We start from the raw sequence: 20316 nt of genomic DNA, 5'->3' as shown, positions 1-20316 counted from the left end.
TTAGGTGTCCGGCTGGCGCCTGACCAGAGTCTTGGAGTTCTGCTCTACTCAAGCAGTCCCTTCCCCAAGTTTCCACCTAGAGTCGAGGCTCACCAGCTACCTTACAATCCCCTAGAAGGGTCGGCTGAGGCTTCTCAGCCCGCTCGCCACGCTCCCCAGGAGCCCTGGGTCTTCACTGGCCGAGGCTCTTTGCCCGAAGCATTCTGGAATTTGTAGTTCTTCTTCTCTCGGTTTCTCCAGGTCCTATGGGGGAGGTGACCCTCACGAGACTACAATTCCCAGAAGCCTATGCAAGACTATGGTCACGTGGCCCGAAGGATGCGGGCTGGTGGGCGGGGCCGGCCGGTGCTCCGCAGCTGAGTGTGACAGAGCCGGCCGGCCGCCTGGGCCCCCAGAGACCCCGCCATGGTTCGTGCGGGCGCCGTGGGGACGCATCTCCCCACGTCCAGCCTGGACATCTTTGGGGACTTGAGGAAGATGAACAAACGACAGGTAACAGAAGCTCTGGTGGGGGGCGCGTCCAGTGTACCGGTACCCGTTGCGGCTGCAGGAGTTGGGGCTTCCTTGGTGAAGCACTCTAGGGCAAGGACAGTTCCGTGTGACCAGAGCTCCCTGTCACCCAGAGACCCTAGGTTCAGATCTTCCCATACCCACGTGTGGGCAAGTGTTGGCATTCCTGCTTTGACAAGAGCAAACTGGGGAGGGGTTGCGGGAAGGGGAGCGCAATGGGTGTCATATGCGCTTGCGGAAGTGAAGGGAGATGACTGGAGCGCGAGTGACAGCCGTCTGCGCGTTTTGAGGGCCACTCAATGAAGAGGGAACAGCTTTCCCTGTGGCGCTCCAGAGGCCTGGCTGCGCACTGTTGCAAGTGGCTAAGAGGCTGACCGAGGGGAAGGGAAGAACTTTCTTACTGTGGAGCTGTTCAAGGATACCTCCCAAAGGAGTTTCTTCTTCTGAGTTTGTGTGTGTGTGTGTGTGTGTGTGTGTGTTGGGGTGGTTTTCTCGGGGCATGCATCAGGACTCAGTGTTGTGCCTGCATCCTAAGTGGTGCTCAGTCATCGTAGACAGAACCAAGATTCATTAAAGGGTTTCAGAAGTTTCCTCTAACTTTTTCGAGTCCATCCTTGTAGCACCGTCTGTAGAGAAAACCATTAGGGTTTGGGGGGGGGGGTGTCCTTGGACAGCAGGGCTTCACTTTTCACTGCTCTGTAAAAAGCTCGCTAAGGCAAAGTTTCTTCCCTACCCCCCTTACTGTGCACCATCATTTCCTCCATCGGCCCGGAAAAGTATGATCCGGTAAGCTTCTAGGCACTGTAGTGCCCCAGTATCTTGACAGATAGCCACTCTTCTATTACCAATGATGACACACTGTGGTTAGAAAAGTAAGGTCTTTCTTGAAAAGGGGTTGAATGTTTTTGAACATGGTGTTTTCATGATTTGGATGGCACCTAGAGATACTTGTTCCACTAAGTAGACATGGGCACTATGAGAATGAGAGAGTAGTATCTCCCTCCCTCTCCCTTAGCCGCCCTCCTTGTCTTTCCCGTTTTCCTTCCCCCTTTCCCCCCCTTCTTCTATTTCTCTCCCCACATCTTTTTTTTTTCTTTTCTGTAGAATTTCAGAAACACCCAGCCATATGGGACAGTTTGGTGATTTGAATTTCTTGAAATGATTAGGATCTGGTTGTGGCTAGCTGTGCTGATGAACTTCTGTGGTCTGTGGTTATGAAGCGTTTTAGTAGGGAGTATATCACTAGTATCAACAGCAAAGACTAATGCCCCCTGCTCACAGACACTGTTCACAGGAAGAACAGCTTCATTTAAGATTTGGGTTATTGGATAAGGTTTCTTTAATGTTTGGTACTGATTACTAATGGCTGCCATTGCTAACTAGCAGGTGCATGTGTCAGTTCCTCACTCAGTGTGTCCATTGCGTCACTTGGGTCAGTAGCTTGTGTGGCTTGTTCTGCTGGCCTACCAATTAAAATTTAGAAGTTCGATTTCTGTACCGATTTTTTTTTTATAGTTGGAAAAAAAATCCTTTTGTCTTTTTTGCTTGCTTCTTATTCTTTTCCCTTCATAACAGGATCCTGTGACACCTTGTCCGGCTTTGAAGCAGGACCCCCTTTCTCTACTGCCACCACTTACTAAATGAGAGCCACATGCAAGACAAGGGCTCTTTGTTTCTGCAGTGAAGAAGAGAGGAAGTAATACAGTGACTGTTGTTTTTGCTGCTCTGTGGCCAGAATATCTGGCCCGAAATGTTTGCTTAAACCTCCTTGGAACTTGCTGATTCTAGTGACTAGGTGTGGGCTTGCTTTAAAGTCCAGTTGGGGTTGTTATTTGATAAGCCGAAATGAGGAACACCACAAAGCACCATGCACATGTGATGGGGTATATTTGGAAGGGGTTCAGCCTGTCTGTAGTTTGGTTAAAGTTATATTTCCTGGTTGCCAAACTGCACTCAGATTTTAGAGTTAGGGTTTCAGAAGTGTGGCCGGTGGGGAGTTCCGTTGTTAGGCTTTGGTGTCTTTGGCTTTCTCTTCAGCCTTTATCAAAGGAAGTGTTATTAAGGAGTTGACTTTATTACTTCACAATGATTTGTTTTCAAGCACAGAGAATCAGACTGGAAAATGTGTTTTTAACTCAGAGTTTTATTCAATAAGTGTTAAGAGCCTGTAACTTGCTTTTTGGCAAGATAGAGACTGGTGGTCTGAAAACCTACTTACAAAAAATTAGCAGTCCTTATTTAAAGTTATGGTTTGGGACTTTCCCAAGTAGATCTGTAGTTGATAGTGAAACAGCCGTTGTTTTCACACACTGTCCTCTAAGTCAAGCAGAGCAGGTGGAGAAGGTTTGGAACGAATGACATCTGCTGTAGAGTCTCTCTTTTTGTTTTGTTTTGCTTTTGCTCTTCTGGGAATACTGTGATCAGTTCATAATGTGAAAATGGATACAATAGCCAAGTGGTTAAACACAGCGTGTGGCTTGAGTATTGGATTATAGTTCTTTTTCTACTTTCATATTGATTGTACCACATTGGGACACAGTCCAAGAGTGGAGTCGTGTGAGAATTCTGAGTGCTTGTGAGAAAACTCCAACAAGACAAGAAGTCTTGTGACCTCAAGTTTTGTTTTTTCAAATCACAGACTTGTTCTTGTAGTGCTCTGCCCAGGTGCAGCAGATAGGAGTGAGTGTACTTCAGCTGTGCTTATTCATGTGCCTCCATGTATCACGTGGCTTGTCCCTGTGATACAACACATTACTTACGTGATTCTTCTTAACAATTGAGTATAAATTGCCCGATGCTCTGAATAAAGTTGTGTGGAACTTAGTCTGCCTCATCTCTAGGTCCCACTCTTTCAGGCTCACGATGCCAACTAGAGAGTGATGTACAGCACCAAAATACCAAAGTTACTTTAAACTTCTTTTTAGGTCCTCCTTTCAGTTGAATCTTACGATTGCTTCAAGTCCCCTCTTTCCACTGGGTGGTAATACTGGCATTTCCTTTGTTACATCAACTCAGTGCATTTCCATGTCTTACTACTCCTCAAAATGATTACTTTAATGGTCACATATAAGATTCTGGAATCAGTCCATGGGGATTTTTTTAAGAATGATTTTAGTGTTTCTGTTGTTGTGATGCAACACCCTGATCAAAAGCAGCTTGAGGATGATAGTTCTTATATTATCTTACAACGTGTATAGGAAGACAGGGCAGACTTGTAGGCAGGAACCATGGAGGGATGCTGCTTCCCAGGACTACCCTCCTAATGGTAGCACTGCCCACAGTGAGCTGGGCCACCTCCCCCACATCAATCATCAATGAGGAAAATTCACCACAGGCTTGCCCATAGGGCTATCTGATGGAAACACATTCTCAATTGATGTTCCTTCCTTCCTAATGACTCTCTAACCTGTGTCAAGTTGACATAAAACTAGCCAGCACAGGAAGAAAACCAATGCTTGGGGTTGAAAGTTGGCTCAGTCTGGAAAGTGCTTGCTTTACTGGGTTCGACCCTCACTCTCTAGAAATCCATGGAAAAGAGACAGTGTGTTTTAATCTTAGGGCTGGGGGAGTAGATACTAGGCAGATCCCTGAAGCTTGAGTCAGACTCTCCCAGGCTAGTAAACAACCTTGTCTCAAAAACTCAAGATGGATGGTGTCTTAGTTTTTATTGCTGTGAAGAGGCACCATGACCACGCAACTTTTATAAAGGAAAACATTTAATTGGGCTGCCTTGTAGTTCAGAGGTTTTATGGCTGGAAGCATGGCAGCACGCAGGCAGACATAGTGCTGGAGAGGTAGCCAAGAATTCCACATCTGGATTGGGAGGCATCAGGAAGAGAGAGTGACACTGGGCCTGGCTAGAGCATTTGAAACCTTAAAGCCCATCCCCTACGTCCCCTAGTGACACACTTCCTCCAACAAGACCACACCTACTCCAACAAGGCCACATGTTCTAATAGTCTCATTCCTGATGACCCTGTGGGGGCCATTATCATTCAAACCACCTCATACATAATGGTGGCGCGCGCACGCGCGAGCGTGTACACACACACACACACACACACACACACACACACACACACAGAGAGAGAGAGAGAGAGAGAGAGAGAGAGAGAGAGAGAGAGGAGAGATATCAGTGACTTGTAAGTCTACTATCCTAAGATCACCTTTGGGTGTACCTTGGACCACCTCCTGTGCTTATAGTTTGCCAAAGGTCTTCTTGCAGTTGACATCTTTTCAGTCAACATGTTTAGTATTTGATACTAAAGTGTTTACTCATTATTTGAAATAGTGGAGTAATCTTCCTTTTTCTACCCTTTCCTCATTATTAGAAATAAGACTGGTATAAATATCTTTGGACTCCAGTTTCCTATCTGTTGCTGGTTCTGATGAATTCCTTGAAGCAGGAACCCTGGACTGATAGTAATCTTTTGATATTAATGTCAGTTGAGGGTGCTTACATTCTCACGCAGTGTAGCCTTTGGTACTACTCCTGGCTCTTAGCATTGAAAAAACTGAAACTTTAAATTTCCTGGGAAGGTGAGAGAATTATGGGTCTGAACCTTCCAAATGTTTACCTGCTGCTTATATTTATTTCCTCATTGGAAAATTATAGCTTTAAGGTTTTCCCTGCTGTTGACATTCTAGTTTCCTTATAGCTAGTTTGTTGGCATTCGGTTTGTGTTAAGTGTGTTTGTCATTATTTAGCAAATGGAATGCTGACTGTTTCCAGACCTGTGTTGAATATTGAGATACAGTTCTGAACAAGGTGTGGAATGATCTCTGCCACTGTGAAATTCACAGTCTAGTGTAAAGACGAGTGAGTGAGTGTGTGTACAGCTGGCGGTGATAGATGCTGCAAGGAGACACGGGCTGCAGCGAGAACAGGAAACAGGAAGGCGAGCTGGCCTGAGGCAAAGACTGGCAAGCTCCAGTGCTCTGCCAGCTTTTATAAAATTCTCTTGGCACATAGCCGTGCAGATCCTTTTAGATGTTGTCTGTGGCTACTTTCCCAATATAACAGCAGAGCTAAGTGGCTTTGATAGTTATTATGTGGCCTATAAACCTAAACTATTTACTATCAGGCCCTTTAAATAGAAAGTTTGGTGACTCTTGGTCTCCCACATTGGAGAAGGCTTCCCACAGGCACCAGTGTTAAAAGTGGGACTTGAGAACCAGTGAGTTTTGGATATGCCAAGAGTCTAGGGAAAGAACTTTCTGGGCAGAGCAAACCCCTGGGTAAAGGGTTTGAAGAAAGGCACATGGACCGTTTGAAGCACTGATAGATACTACATGTGTGGCTGGGCACAGCGAATTTCACCAGCCAAAGCTGGAGAATGGGGTATTTGTCAGGCAGGGCATCTGAGCCAGTATTAAGAGAGTAGGTTGCAGATGAAGGGGTTATGCATAGCACAGGGGTGACCAGATGACACTGAGAGCAAGCAGAAGTGTGGAGTGGATTAGAAGACCTGTAGGAGGCTCTTACAGTGACCCAGTGGGGCTCTGTTAATAACTTTGATAAGAGTTATAGCAATGGCATATCTGCTTTGTATTAGAAAAGGTAAGGTCAGCTGTGACTTGAAGCATTTCAGCTACCTTTAGAGATTCGCTGTAATTCCGGGCAGTTGGCAATCTCAGCGTTGGGAGGAGTTAGCCTGATGGTGCTGATGGTAACATTTGAAGGTTCAGGTGGTGGAGGAGGAACTGTCAGGAGGATAAAGTATTCAGAGAGTGGATGAACTTTCTACCCAGGGCAGCAGCTCCTTTGAGACCTTGGGCTGTGGAGGAGAAGGGATGTCAAACACGGAAGAAGCTATAATATGGAGGAATTAATAGTTCACGGTGCAGTGTCTTTAGCTGATTGGATGGGAAAGATGTGGAACAGTGGCCATCCCCAACCCACTCACTGCCTCACCCACCCACCAGAATTCCAGGGAACATCGGTGCTGGTGTTTCCTGCCATGGAGTCAGCTGGACTGCTTTCCTGAGCTTTCCCATGTGATTCCGGTAGTAGAGCACAATGACCCTTGGTTTGTGGTCACAAGGCAGCAGCTTCAGTGTCACCTGAGAGCTTGTTTGAAATGCACTTCTCAGGCCTGCCAGATGATTGCAGTATGTGTTTGAAAGCTACTGCTGTGAAAGAAGGTACACACTCAGATGTCAGAACCCTGTAAAGCCGCCCAGCACTTTCCTGCTAGGTATTCCTGACCTAGGTATTCTTGGTTGCATTTTTGTAGGCTGTGTGCATTTTGAAAACTGTATTTTGATGTATATTAAACTGTTTTAAAAATTTGCACTTATTGACTTTGTAGCTTTATGGGGTACAATGTGAAGTTTCAGTCATGTTTACATTGTATAATGATCAAACACAGTGATTAGTGTCACTGTCACCTCAAACATTTATCAGTTGTCTGTGGTAAAGCTTTAAACATCTTGTCATCTCAGTGTATACAGTACACCCCACTGTGCTAGAACACCAAAACTCAAAACCAGTGTAGTCTGTTTCAGTTAAAGTTAAATTTGAATGTTTGAGGAAATGATGTTTACAGCCACATGGTCTGGATCCTGTTCCAAACTCACTTCAAAAGGAAGTGTGCAAGGCCGATAGATACTTAAGATGGGCTCTAACTTGGCTAATTTTACTTCTTCTGAAGCATACTAAGAGGTGTTTCGCCATCAACTATTTCAAAATAGGGAGTCCAGGCAAGGAAACAAGATTTCCTAGGTTCTAGAAGCTGGAAGACAGAGGGAAAAATGGTAACTGAAGTAGCCTGAGAACTAGAATTGCTGAGAGGCTCCAGGGAGGCTGAGGAAAGATGCTATCCCATGACGTGGAATTCTTTGAGACTCAATTGGTTGTAGCTGATGCCTTTGGAAATGGAGAGAAAAGAGGGTAGGCTGAAGTACATTTTCTTTCTTTGAAAGTTGAGATGCGTGAGGTACCCAGTCCTACCCCCTGCACTGACTGGGATTTCCTTTCCCAGATGGAAGACTAAAAAGATAAACATGGGCCGGGCAGCGGTGGCGCACGCCTTTAATCCCAGCGCTTGGGAGACAGAGGCAGGCGGATTTCTGAGGCCAGTCTGATCTACAGAGTGAGTTTTAGGACAGGGCTACACGGAGAAACCCTGTCTTGAAAAACAAAAAACAAACAACAACAACAAAAGCTAATCAGGAAGTATATGGAGTAACAGCTGCCAAGCCTGTGGGAGGTGTGGACACTATTGTGTGAATGCTGTGTGCTGGGGATTGAAAGCTAAGGTGAGGGGCAGAAGGAAGTCCTGAAAGAACAGCCTCGGCTGGCAGCATGTCCAGACATCTAGAGAATGTGAGGCAGGGGAGGAGGGACCACATGGCCTTGAAGTAGTTTCCATTCCAGGGCAGATGGTCCAGGGGAGGGATGAAGGGTACTGGAGCTGAGGGGTCCAGGCTTGAGACAGCTGAGTCCACATGGTTCTGCAGTCATCCTGACAGTTGCAGGACTTGGGGGAGGAAGACTGAGGCAGGCAGGTACCAAAGGCAGGTGTCTTCTTGCCTTGGGGTAAGGCAGGGCCTGAAGAACTCTTCTCTTGGGTAGTGTTAACAAAGGTAGCTTTAGTTTTGGTGGCCTCATGGAGGATGGATGGCATTCTGCTGACGGTTCAGCTACTGTCCAAAGGGAGTTGGGATGTGTACGGGTGTTGATTTTCCCTTTAGTCTCCAGGGATTGGTAGGTATAGCAGGCAGCCGTGGCAAGAGAGAGTCTGTACCACAGCACATGTGTAGCACCAGAGGAGCCAGGTGAGCCTTGTGGGTTGGAGGGAATTCCCGAGGTGGGGCTGGAAAGCTCAGAACCTTACTCACTGCTAATAACAGCCATGACCGGTTGGCTTCTGGGACTCCTCTACTTGTGTTCTTAACCAAATATTTACTGTTCACTTTTTGATGTATTATTGATCATTTAAACATTCAGACATTTTAAAGCTTTGTTTTTAAACTTTTCACAGGTAAGTTTGTTTTGTTTGCAGATGCAGAGGCCTAGTGGTTGAGCCCTGTAGTACTGTCTCGCTTACATTTGAGGCCGTCTTTAGTTGTGAGCTACTGTGCAGTATAGGTGAAGTTACTTTAGACGTGTCAGACTTCCAGGGTGAGAACATGGGACTGACAACTAGCTGATGCTAAGCTGTGTCTGTACCAGGCTGGAATGGAAGCTGCCAGTGGTTGAATTCCAGAGGGGAAATGTTTAGGGTCTGAAGGGTCTGGGAACCTCAGGGCTATTACTAGCCTTGTTGGGGAAAATCCTCAGTCCATATCTGAGAGGCGGCAAGCAGGTATTTAGGATGCTGTATCCAGCGTTTCTGGAGTCATTAAGCCTCACTGCCAGCAGCAACAGAGCCTTGTTATACAGGGGTATTTGAGGGTGAGGAGGCTGTAGCAGTCATGGCTGATCAGGCCCACAGATGGCTGTTTTCCCTTCTTTTTCTCACTGACTGTGAGGTGATATTTGGAAGGCATATCCTGTGTATAAAAGTTGAAATACTACCTGCCCTAGAAGCACATTGTTTAGATTATATAAGCACCTCGGAGCTCTATTGTGTGAATAGTCAATATTTTGCCCTCAGTTCTCACTTTGGGTTTGGCTCGTTTTGTTCCAGCTCTACTACCAGGTTCTAAACTTTGCCATGATCGTGTCTTCTGCACTTATGATATGGAAAGGCTTGATTGTTCTCACGGGCAGCGAGAGTCCCATCGTGGTGGTCCTGAGGTGAGTCCTCATCCCGGCCCTCATTCTGCTTCCCCTGGGATCCAGGAGCCAGGGTGCCTTGTGTGACAGCCATGAGTTTAAGATTTTAATTGGATAAACTACTCGAGAGTCTCTATTGATGGCTCTTGAGAGTGTTTCATTAGTTGGAAAGTAAATGCTGTTTTAGAGCAGTGGTCTCAACCTTCCCAGTGCTGAGACCCTTCAACATAGTTCCTCATATTGTGGTGATCCCCAACCATAAAATTACTTTTGTTGCTCTTTTGCAACTGTAATTTTGCTATTGTTATGAATCTTAATGTAAATATCTGTTTTCCGATGGTCTTAGGTGACCCCTGTGAAAGGGTCATTGGACCCCCAAATGCACCATGACCCACAGGTTGAGAACCACTGTTTTAGAGCTTGTTGAGGACACTGCTTTTAGTATTCTAGAACAACGGCTCAGCAAAGTGAGATACCATTATCTGTAACAAATTGACCTTTATACCTAACTAGTTTAAAATGTTAAGCCATACCTAGTGGGAGGGGTGTGTGTCCCTCCAGTACCCAGCAAGTGTCAGGAGATGTCAATGGTCACTACCTCCTGTCCTGCTTATGAAAGTGAATATGCTTTAGAAGAGTGGATATTGTCAACTTCATGCAGCTGTAAGTTATTCAGGGAGAAATCTTCAGTCCATTTGAAGCCAAATGACTCTGCTTAGAGCCGGCAGGTGCACCAGGGTGCTTTGTCTGGTGTGTCTGACATCATGAAGTCCCATTGTTGGTAGCAATAGAGCCTCTTTGTTGTATGAGGGCAGAAGGGGAGCTGTTGTGGTCACTTGATCAGAGTCATAGCTGACCAGTCCAGGAGCCAAAGCCACCGTGCAGGGCTTTTGCTGTTTTTAAACCAGTGCCTTCCATTGTACTGGGCTCTGCTGACAGATCACAGGGCTGTCGCTTCCCCTAGCTACCTTTGTGTGACTAACCAAGGGGTAGGCGTGGGAAGTGTAGTTCATAGAGGAACATGTGTATGTGTATACGCATGTGTGTGCATGTGCATGCGTGTGTGTTCACACGGTATTTCAGGAGTGCCCTGGGGTCCTGTGGTACATTAGGAGTGAGGAGGGCACCAGGCTCCTGGGTCCTGGACACCATAGCACTGCTTCAGTGGCAGTAACTCAACTTTTGCACATAGGTAGGTCCAGTGCTCAGAAGCTGCTTGAGTTGGAGGGAAATGAGGTTTTTTCTTTTTAAGAAGGCTTGGATGTCATTCAGTGCAAAGCAAGTGCATAGCACATTCAAGGTCCCGAGTTTTATCCTTAGCAAGGGAACAGGAGGAAGGAAGGAGGGAAGGAGAAAAACAAACAAGCTTTTTGGGAAAAGGCCTAGGGGTGTGTGCCAATGGTAGAGTGTATTTGTAGCATGTGTAGGGCACTGGGTTCCATCTTTAGATGCAAGAGGGAGAGGAGGAATCCAGGTGTGTCCTCTCATGCACAATCTGAAGCACACTGAGATTATCACAAGCGTTTCAAGATATCATTTTGTAGAACAACACTGGATCTAAGATCACTAGGCTCCCTTTCCATCACACATGCGAACACAGGCATTTCTGTGAAATTCCAGTGCACGGGGACTTTAAAAAAATCCTTTATGGTTTTAAAGCAGTCTGGTTGAAGTCATAATCTGGTGAAGGCCCTGAGTTGCTTGGGGGTCCCCAGCTATGGAAGAAGAGACATACAAGTTGCTGTACTGGACTTGGAGAATTGCTGGATTCAGCGTCCCCTCTTAGCCCTGGGACTTTGGGAGGTGGTATCTTTGGTCAGTGCAGTCTGTTGTCACAACTAAGAGAGTTTTCTGACACTGACTTCCATACTGGTGGCTTTGGGAAATTCTTTGAAGGACTGAAGATGAAGCCATCAATGGAGAAAGCAGGCATTTTAGCTGTTGTTCTGTATAAGAAAATAAAGTCGGGAAGCACAGCTCACCTTTGGGGGGGGGGCACAGTAGGGGTCCATGGTGGGGCCAAATTTGTTTACCCAGCTGCCTTTTTTTCTTTCCCTTAGTTCTTCTATCAGTCTTATCCCCTTCTTAGTCAGGTTTCCTGGTTAGCCTGCCTGGTCTGAGCCTGTACTCAGAACTTGGGGCTCACTTTAATACAGCCCTTGCACACGCTTAGTGACCACCAGCTTAGCCACGCCCCTCTTCCCTGCCTTCTGTCTGCTGGGATGCTTGTGCAGCACCAGTACTGGGGGTTGGAAGGAGACCCAGCTTCATGAACTGTATTCTCCTTTTTAAAGGCCCCGGAGCTTCAGTGAGCCTGCTTCTTCCTCCTTCCCGATAAACAGATATTACCAGCTTATCCTTGGTTGTGCAGCCCCCCTGCAGCCAGATGTGTAGCGCTATTCTTTTCCTATGCATCACATTTTAACTTTGAAGTCCCAGTAGCTTACAGTTTACTTTGAATACATCAGAGATTTTGGCATAGACTTGAACCATTACCATGAAGAATCTTTACCCATCTTCTACACCAGTAATGCGTCTTAGCATTGGGCTCTTGTAGAACACGGTCAAAAGGCTGCTGCTGCAAGAGGCAAATCTGGGCTTCAGACTTTGTCCCAGCTGTCAGCGTGCTTCAGGACAGGGGCTGCTCGCTATTCATTTGTTTCTCTTGTCTTGGAAACACCCTGCAGTGTGGTGGGTGCTAAGGCTGTGCCGTGAAGCAAGGATTGGCTCTGGATGCTGACAGAGCTGACAGTATGCAGCTCCAGGTGAAATGTATTTGTAGAACTTGTTTTTTTTAAGGCTATATGTAGGCAACTTTTACTTCATAGTTGACTCTGTTCTTGCTTCAGCTCCAATGCAGTTCTTGTTCAGGGAATGAGAAGCAGACAGTGGAGTGACAGGCTGAGGGAAGGAGCCCCTGGTTCCCTTCCATGCATAAGCCTCACCAGCCATTGCCTTATGTGAGTGGAGGGAAACCCTCCAGGTTTGTGTGCAGCGGCTTCGTGAACAAGGACTCAAGGGTGGCTGGGAGTTTACTTGTACCACCCTATGGATACCGGGAGCCACTGACTGTAACTGTGTTTCTTTCCAGTGGCAGCATGGAGCCGGCCTTTCACAGGGGAGATCTGCTGTTCCTCACAAATTTCCGGGAGGACCCCATCAGAGCTGGTGAAATAGTTGTTTTTAAAGTTGAAGGAAGAGACATTCCGATAGTTCACAGAGTAATCAAGGTTCATGAAAAGTAAAGAGGCTTTACTTGCTTTTATTTTGGGATTGTAAATTTTGGTAGATACTTTTAACGATCAGCGAGAAATCAGAAGAGCCAGATTTGTTCTCCTTCCACCATTTATTAACTGGGCAACTTTGCCCCAGTGACCTGACTTGGTCTGGAAACCAGGATGACAGTATTTTACCCACAGTAACTCACAGGGTGATTATGATTGCTAAGGGAGAGAATGATTACTAAAATGTGTAAAAAATATCAAGCAAAACCAAACCCAGACTGCCACACAAATGCAAGGGGTCTGTTATGGTCAAAGGAGTTTCAAAGAGTCACCCTCTAACTAGACTGATTGCTCTGATACCAGGATTTCCTTCTGACATAATAAAGCTAGCTGTTTCTCTGGGTCACTTTAGCAAAGGGTCGCTTTTAGCAGTGACTTCAGCTCTTGCTGAGTAAAACCTTCTTCCATACATGGCCTGTATTAGCCCTTCCCTGACAGCCAGCCTCGCCTTCCTGTTAGGGAGCAGTGACAACATAAGACCTTAATAACATCTGGTTTTTGAAACAGATACATTTAATTCTAGCTCAGATACAGAAAGCTTCCATGTGAGAGCGAGGGATTTACATTTTATATACATACTTGGTGCGTACCCTTACCTTTGTGTAGCTTTTATAACAGCATTTTGTGTTCATGTTTTATACAATTAGATTTAGATATGTATATCTGTCTTTTCAAAGACAGTGGATTTCTCACCATGGGTGGGAGGACAGAGAGTCTGACTCCTGTTTGGACACTCTTGCCTTTCCCTGTTCCAGGTCTACTTAAAATACTCACTTTATTACTCTGACTTTTACACGAATCCAGATTCAGTACACACTGCTCACCAGCAGGCAGGCATTGTTTAATGGTCACGGCCTCTGTTTGCCAACCTCCAGAGGAAGAAGCAGGGATGGCCTGACAGCTTTCACCTCCTGAAAGTCATTTCTAAACACGACAGACAGTGTGTTCAGAGCTGAGCAGTGATGACTTTGCTGTAACTTCCACAAACTGTGGCAGAGGATGCTGCCCTCTGGAGTCCTATAAGCACAGACCAGCCTGTTCCTTTAGATGCGGTTTCAGATGCTTGTAGGCTTTGAGCCTCTTGCCTCATTCTACTGGGGCCTGTTTTCACTTTTCTGAAAGACCCTCTCTTCATAACTCTGTAGAGCTACAGAGTTCTGTTTGTGTTTCCAGTGCCATCTTTACAGTGACTGCCTGTTTAGAACACTTAGTGAGTCCCACCTGTCAGCTGACTGTATTTGTCTGATGGCGCTCCTGACCGTTTCCCTGCAAACAGGGTTTTACACCTTGTGCTGGGTGGTGCAGGAAGTAAAGCATGACATTCAGCATTTGGGAAACCTGAGGGTGGTCGCGAAGCACCATCATCCAGATCAGTGTGGTTCGGGCCAGTTGCTATGTAGACTGAGGAGTAAGGTCCATCCTAGCAGACTTTCCCTACAACTGAGACGGGATGAGAGCGGCATGGGTACTGATTCAGCCCCATCTGATTTCTGACCCAGTCAGACTTGAGGGAAGCAACTGAGGCAAGCGTGGAAAACTTCACTGCCTCCTCCGTGCTGGAGCGCTATGAATCCGGACAGGACCTATTCCCACAATCTTGCCCGTTGATGAGTGACACTAATACTCTTTTTTTTTTTTTTTTTTTTTTTTTTTTTTTTAATGATTAAAAAACAAGTTAAGTACCAGCTCAGGATGCCCGAGTGAGGAGTGATGCTGTGTACCAGTGGCCAGTCATTGCCTTCTCATTGCCTGGGCTTTGCTGTGTGTTTTGGTTGCCAGGGTTACTTGAATGTTTTGGAATTTAAGTCCAAGAAATTGTCATTAGACCTGTGCTTCAGCTGGGTGGTTATCTGTAAGCAATCAACTTAGACCAAAGAGAGGTCAAGTCTTCCTCAACTGCTTTCCAAGTACGTGTGTCTGGCTGTAATGTCTGGGTGAAACTAATACGTTTTTAATGATGCTGTCCTGAAAATGATTTCTGAGAGGATGTCATCTTGCCTTCCAGAGATAATGGAGACATCAAGTTTCTGACTAAAGGAGACAATAACGAAGTTGATGACAGAGGCTTGTACAAAGAAGGCCAGAACTGGCTGGAGAAGAAGGACGTGGTAGGAAGAGCTCGAGGGTGAGGATGAACCTGTTGCTAATCAGAAGGTTCAGAATCCAGGAAAACTCTTATAAATGAAGACACTCGTAAGAGAAGAGAGTCATTTGTCACATGGCACATCAGAAGTGCTGTAAGCAAGTCCAGGCTGTGCTTTGAGACCAATAAAAATCTAAGCCTGGGCTATGCAGTGAGACCCTGTCTTCAACAAAACACATCCAAGGGCTGGAGAGATGGTCAGGCTGTTTAGAGCACTGGCTGCTCTCCCAGAGGACCCAGGTTCAATTCCTAGCACTTCCATGGCAGCTTCAGTCCTGGGGATCTGATGCCCTCTTCTGGCCTCTTCTGGCACTGTACACACTAGCACAGACAGACAAACAGACAAAACACCCATACATATAAAATAAATAATATTTTAAAATGAAAACTTAATGATATCCAAGGATCCAAAGGCTATAACTGAGCTAGAATATACTATCTATACACTGGGTTTAATTCTATTCCAAAACACACCTTCACTTAGAGGTTAGTTATTTGTGGGTTTAAACACCAATGACTAGAAACTTTCCCAGAGATGGCCTCTGCTTAACATTTCAGCGAGTGTCTGGACACTCTCCTGATAGCCACGTGCATATTTACCACACAGTTGTAGCTGGAAGGACTGAGTCTTTATATCCAGGCTACATATTGATGTAAGTGACCGATCATTCGCTCTGTACCATCCTCTCTGGGACCATGGTTGTGTCTGAGTCTGAGTTCCAGGATGCACGTTTGTCTGGGACCATGGTTGTATCTGAGTCTGAGTTCCAGGACGCACGTTTGTGTTCATTCCTCAGGAAACTCATTTGCTAACTTGAAAAGCATTGAAATGAAAATCATGACAATTGTTTAAATTCTGGCCAATTTTCTGTGTGCTTTAAAGCTTTATTTGTTGTCTGGTTTCATTTCAGGTCGTGAAATCTTGTGCTTTTATTTTTGAAGCTTTTTCTGGGAGCTGTTTTTATATAGGCCACCTGAAAATACTTTCTTCCTAAAAACAAAACCAACTAGGTTTATGAAAGTTGCTTATTGTACTTGAGCAAATGGTTCAACTAGTTATTTTAATGATACTAAATACAGCCAGAGAGCTTTGCTGTTCAAACCACGTACCCACTTAAAACTGTTGGCCTGAAGTGTTCGTACACTTTGCTGATCGAGCCTTGAGAAAGGAGTGAGCCCTGACCTTTGGCAGTGGTATGCCCTAGGAGGACTGGTGTCCTGAAGTGTAGAGCAGTAAGTGCTGTGTCAACATACAGTAAGCAAATGTTATATTTTGTGCTTTTCATTCCCACAATTTAGGTTCTTACCTTATGTTGGCATGGTCACCATTATAATGAATGACTATCCAAAATTCAAGGTAGGAATTTATGTGTGTGTATGTTTACTTAAGTTTTAAATATTGGAGCTTTTATCTGTGCAATTGTAAATACGAAGTCATCAAAAAATGTTTTGCCATTGATTTTCTCTGGATCGTTTGTAATTGCCTACAAATTAACATAATAACCTAAATTATTAACATTTAAATTAGTTATTTAAAACAGCTTCTTTTACCTTTTACATTAACTATGTTCTGAAATGGCGCTTACAGGATTGTTGATTATTATGGAAAAATCTTAGCACAATCTGAAGTAGCATCAAAAGCCTGGTCGTATTTATCAGCCAACTTCAGTAGAAATGGCGTTTCTATTTTTAAAAAGGCAATAGGGAATGTACCAAGGAGTAAGCACCACATTAGCCGTGTCTGTCAGGTATTTGGTCCTGAGTCATCAGTATATTTTTGGGTCTTTTTTCAGTGTGTGTTGAGCGGCTAATTCAGAGAACAAGGCCAGTGGGAGAGAGGTCATCTTCTGAGCCTGTTCTCAGTCTAGCATTGAGCAGGCTTCGTCTGAATTCATTTATAAGCCCGAGTTCATTTGTAGACCTCACAATGCTTTCTCACTGTGCTTCCTTTACAGTACGCTCTTTTGGCTGTGATGGGCGCATATGTGTTACTAAAACGTGAATCCTAACATGAGAAGCAATTCCTGGGACCAGATTGAAATGAATTCTGTTGAAAAAGAGAAAAGCTAATATATTTGAAATGTTCCACTTTCTGTATAAAGAGAAACCAGGTGGAGATGTTTTTGTCTTGTCTAAATAAATGATTCACCAGTAAAGATGGCGTTCTTTTGTGGTCTCTGACTGGAATCTGCTCAGTCTCTGCTGCTGGGGGCAGGGGCTCCTACAGAACATGGGGTCAGCAGTACTTCAGGCACTGGGCCATGGGTTCGGGCCTGGCCTGAAGGAGGAAGCATGGCACAGTCTACACGATACAGTCACAGTAACTAGCTTTAAAAACAGAGTTCCTAGCTTACTATGATGCATCCGAGGGAGACAAGTTCTTCAAAGAGGACTTTTTATTCATTCAAGTGTAATCTGATAAACAAATGAAGCCTAAAGCTTTTTCGGAGGAACAGATGCAATCTGCTTTGTTTTTGTGATATATTTTGGGGTGGTTTGTGCAGTTATTTAAAGTATTCAGTAAGTTATAAAGACAGTGTGGGAGCTGGAAAGATAGCTCAGTAATTAGGAGAGCTTACTGCTCTAGCAGAAAACCTGGGTTTGGTTTCCAGCGTCCATGTCAGGCAGTTCATGCCCTCCGGCTTTCTCAGGGACCTGCACACACACACACATACATTCACATGGCAGATATGCATACACAGATGAATAAATGTAAAACAGTGCCAAACCTTTGAGAAATTTGAGAATTCAGAAGTCAAAGGAAGTCATTCTTTCCCTCTCCCCTTTCCATTTCTCAGGGATTTCTTCTGTGGAGTTGGCTAGTTCCACTCTCAATGACCCTGCATCGAAATCAGTCCCTCATTGAAATACTGAGCAAGTACCGAGACTCTTGCCACTGTCTAAGGGGCTGGAGACACATAATCCGAGTCTTGATGGAGATTCTGGTGTAGCAGTTGGAAGAGAGAAACAAATCTGGGGTTTCAGGTGGTGATCATCACTGTGATCAAGGATTTAGCAGAAGCAAATGGAAGGTATCAGAAGTTACTGTTTGAGGGGGAGGGGGATGACAGCTCAGTGAGTAAAGTGCCTTGCACCATAAGAACCAGAGTTTGATCCCCAGGCATGGATATTCATACACCCGTGTTAGCAGAGATATATACTGTTTCTCCCAACATTGTACATTTGTTGTCTGAGGTTGCTTTCAACTTGGCTTCAGCAAATGATTACCACAACCCACACCTACACCTATACCTACACATGTACATTATTCTGGGTCTGGGACATGGAGAAATACATAATTAAAGCTATGCACTTAGGTTAAAGCTGATAACATGGGAAGTGCAAGCCATAGTAAGGTTGGTTACATAACAAGAGAACACTTAACGGCTGGTTAAAATTGAATCAGGCAGAGCACACAGTAGGATACTTGATTGAGCATATAATTTGAAATAATCTCAAGGCATATTTTTAGTTTAACTGTAAGGGTGTGGCAAAAGTTGTCTCTTTGATGGTGTGAGCAGTATCTATCCGAGAGAGATACGAAGGCAGTTCAGTTCAACATGACTCAGTAGCTGGTGTTGGTTCAAACTTTGAAAGTCTGACTTTGAGTAGTTTATTTTAGGCACATTTAAGCAGAGTTTCCTCGTGATAATGTACCCAGTCCCACGATTACAGCAAAATGTAAGACATGACCACTTCAAAACTTTATAATTTGACATCTTCCATAAAGATAGATTCCATAAATTAACTTGAGGAACCAGTCTCAAGAGTCTGGGGGAGGTCTGGCCACACAGATAGCACAAAACTCACCAAGCTATTATCCATGTCCGCTCCCGGCCTTCTGGGCAGATAATAGGTTATACATCTCTTCTTTTGAAAAGACAATTCTGTGTGTCTGACAGGACTGGTTCTGCTGGGGCTTATCAGTGAACACAAGGGCCTACATGCCATCCACATGAAGGCAAGAGGGCATTTCCAAAAGATATCACTACAGCAAGCACAGGAGTCCTGGGGAAGAGCACTCCAGCCTACAGGAACGGAAATTACAAAAGCAGGCAGGTCAGTTCATCTCTTGTCAAGCTTGCTGGAGCCTGCAGGTCTCTGGCTGTGTTGATAGATTCTGGCTCAGGAAGTCTGGGGTTCTATTGTAATGTGCTCCTGGTGGGGGGCTGGGGGGGGGATGCTGAGGTTCCCAGACCACAGACTGCACAGCCAACTTTACAAGAATGAAAGGAGCCAGTGGTGTTTGAATACGCACCTCTGTTTTCTGAGCACTGTGACATCCATGTCTGAGTCTGAATTCAACCGCTTTCATTCTTTGAGAATTTCTTCCATTCTGTTCTAAGACTTTAAAATCTCTGAAAGCTCATTGGTTACCTTCATGGCCTTAGGCAAATTACTTAACTTCCCTCCGCTTCAGATGGAAGATGCAAACTGCACTTACTAAAGTAGGCCACCATAAATAAAGCAGTAGGAGGGTAGGGTTTGACATGTACACACTACACTCGCAGTAAGTGCTGCCCTTTTTTCAGTGTTGGGGTGGTGGAGGCTGCAAGCCAGAGTCACAGCTCAGTCTTACTTCATTGTCTTTATGATAGTCTTCTCAGATGGCAAAAGGCTTCCACCAGATTCCAAGGAGAGGGACCCCCCCCTTTCTTCCCAATCCATATGACTTTCCCTCTTTCTGGCCTGCCTTACTTTGGCACTTCCCTTTCAGTGTGAGCCTGTACCTTGTCATACACCACTCCAGTCCCCTGCAGGGACTCCTGATTTGTTGAAGACCAGGAGGGGTGCTCTGTTGAGGGGCCCCCTGCCTTCCCATCCTGTTAAGCTGTTGCAACTATAATGGGCTGCATCCTGTTAAAATCAGCCAATTTAAAGGGAAAAAAAAGTATTTACAGAATGCTTCCCGTAGACATTGTTTTCCTGTGGCCTTTAATGAAATGATGAAGAAAATCAAGTTTTCTTTCCTTACCGAAAATAGAATTTCAAAATGGTGGGTCAAAACTTGATAGCTTTAGCATCTACTTGGGTCTCTAGTTGGTTGAAACAACCTTTGAAAGGACTCTTATGATTGAGATACTAGGAGTTAGACAGATCCCTGGCAGGAAGGAAGACAGGGGGAAAAGGTACTTCTCCGAGAGAGATAAAGACATGACAAGCTTTTTCTTACTAGAAAAACAAAACAAAACAAAGCCCTATTTATTGGAAGGTTCAAACCTCTAATAAAGGAGGTTTTTGTGGTGGGGACCAACCAGCTTCCTTCCCTTTATCTGAGGGGAAAAGAGATCTCATCACACCTTCAAAGATATGGAAGTTTTGGCTCTGCCAGACAAAGTTGGATTTCCAGTTCTGAATTTCCCCTCAAAACTCAACCCCCACCGGCCTTAAAGGCCAGTGAGCCCAGGGATCCTCCTGCCTCTAACATCCTCAAGCAAACACTATCAAACCTGACTTTCTAAAAAAAAAAAAAAAATTTACACAGATGTTGGGGTTTGAAATCAGTCTCCATGTTTGCAGAGCAAGTACAACCCTCAACAACCATTTCAGCCCCAGAGAGGTCTGTCAGGGCTCTTCTATGCTGTTGGTTTTAATAAAATCGAAGTAATGAGATTCAGTTCATGTTGGATTGAATTTAAACTCGAGGCGTTCCAGTT

General features: G+C 45.0%; 1 protein-coding gene across 2 annotated transcripts; it reads left to right on the top strand.

The window, feature by feature from the left end:
• Positions 1–315: 315 nt before the first annotated feature.
• On the top strand, positions 316–16815 carry Sec11c (SEC11 homolog C, signal peptidase complex subunit). 2 transcript variants are annotated; one of them, XM_034518700.2, is made up of 6 exons: positions 318–492; positions 9144–9253; positions 12324–12473; positions 14522–14641; positions 15959–16016; positions 16615–16815. In XM_034518700.2, exons 1-6 carry the CDS (start codon positions 406–408, stop codon positions 16666–16668), a joined length of 579 nt encoding a protein of 192 aa, XP_034374591.1. In that variant the 5' UTR covers positions 318–405; the 3' UTR covers positions 16669–16815. The 2 variants fall into 2 exon arrangements, with proteins under 2 accessions (XP_076768652.1, XP_034374591.1); XM_076912537.1 differs by lacking the exon at positions 12324–12473 and having other exon boundaries at positions 316–492.
• The last annotated feature ends 3501 nt before the right edge of the window (positions 16816–20316 follow it).

Source organism: Arvicanthis niloticus, chromosome 14 (genome assembly GCF_011762505.2).
Source record: "Arvicanthis niloticus isolate mArvNil1 chromosome 14, mArvNil1.pat.X, whole genome shotgun sequence".
Classification (NCBI taxonomy): Eukaryota; Metazoa; Chordata; class Mammalia; order Rodentia; family Muridae; genus Arvicanthis; species Arvicanthis niloticus.
The sequence above is the reverse complement of the archived record's forward strand: the minus strand, read 5'-3'. Positions and strand labels throughout refer to the sequence as shown.

Excerpts from the sequence above, each read along its gene's own strand:
- Sec11c (XM_034518700.2), top strand. The coding sequence starts at position 406 with ATGGTTCGTGCGGGCGCCGTGGGGACGCATCTCCCCACGTCCAGCCTG. Across the intron at positions 493-9,143 it reads GGAAGATGAACAAACGACAG|CTCTACTACCAGGTTCTAAA; the intron begins GTAACAGAAGCT and ends GTTTTGTTCCAG. Across the intron at positions 14,642-15,958 it reads GTGGTAGGAAGAGCTCGAGG|GTTCTTACCTTATGTTGGCA; the intron begins GTGAGGATGAAC and ends CCCACAATTTAG.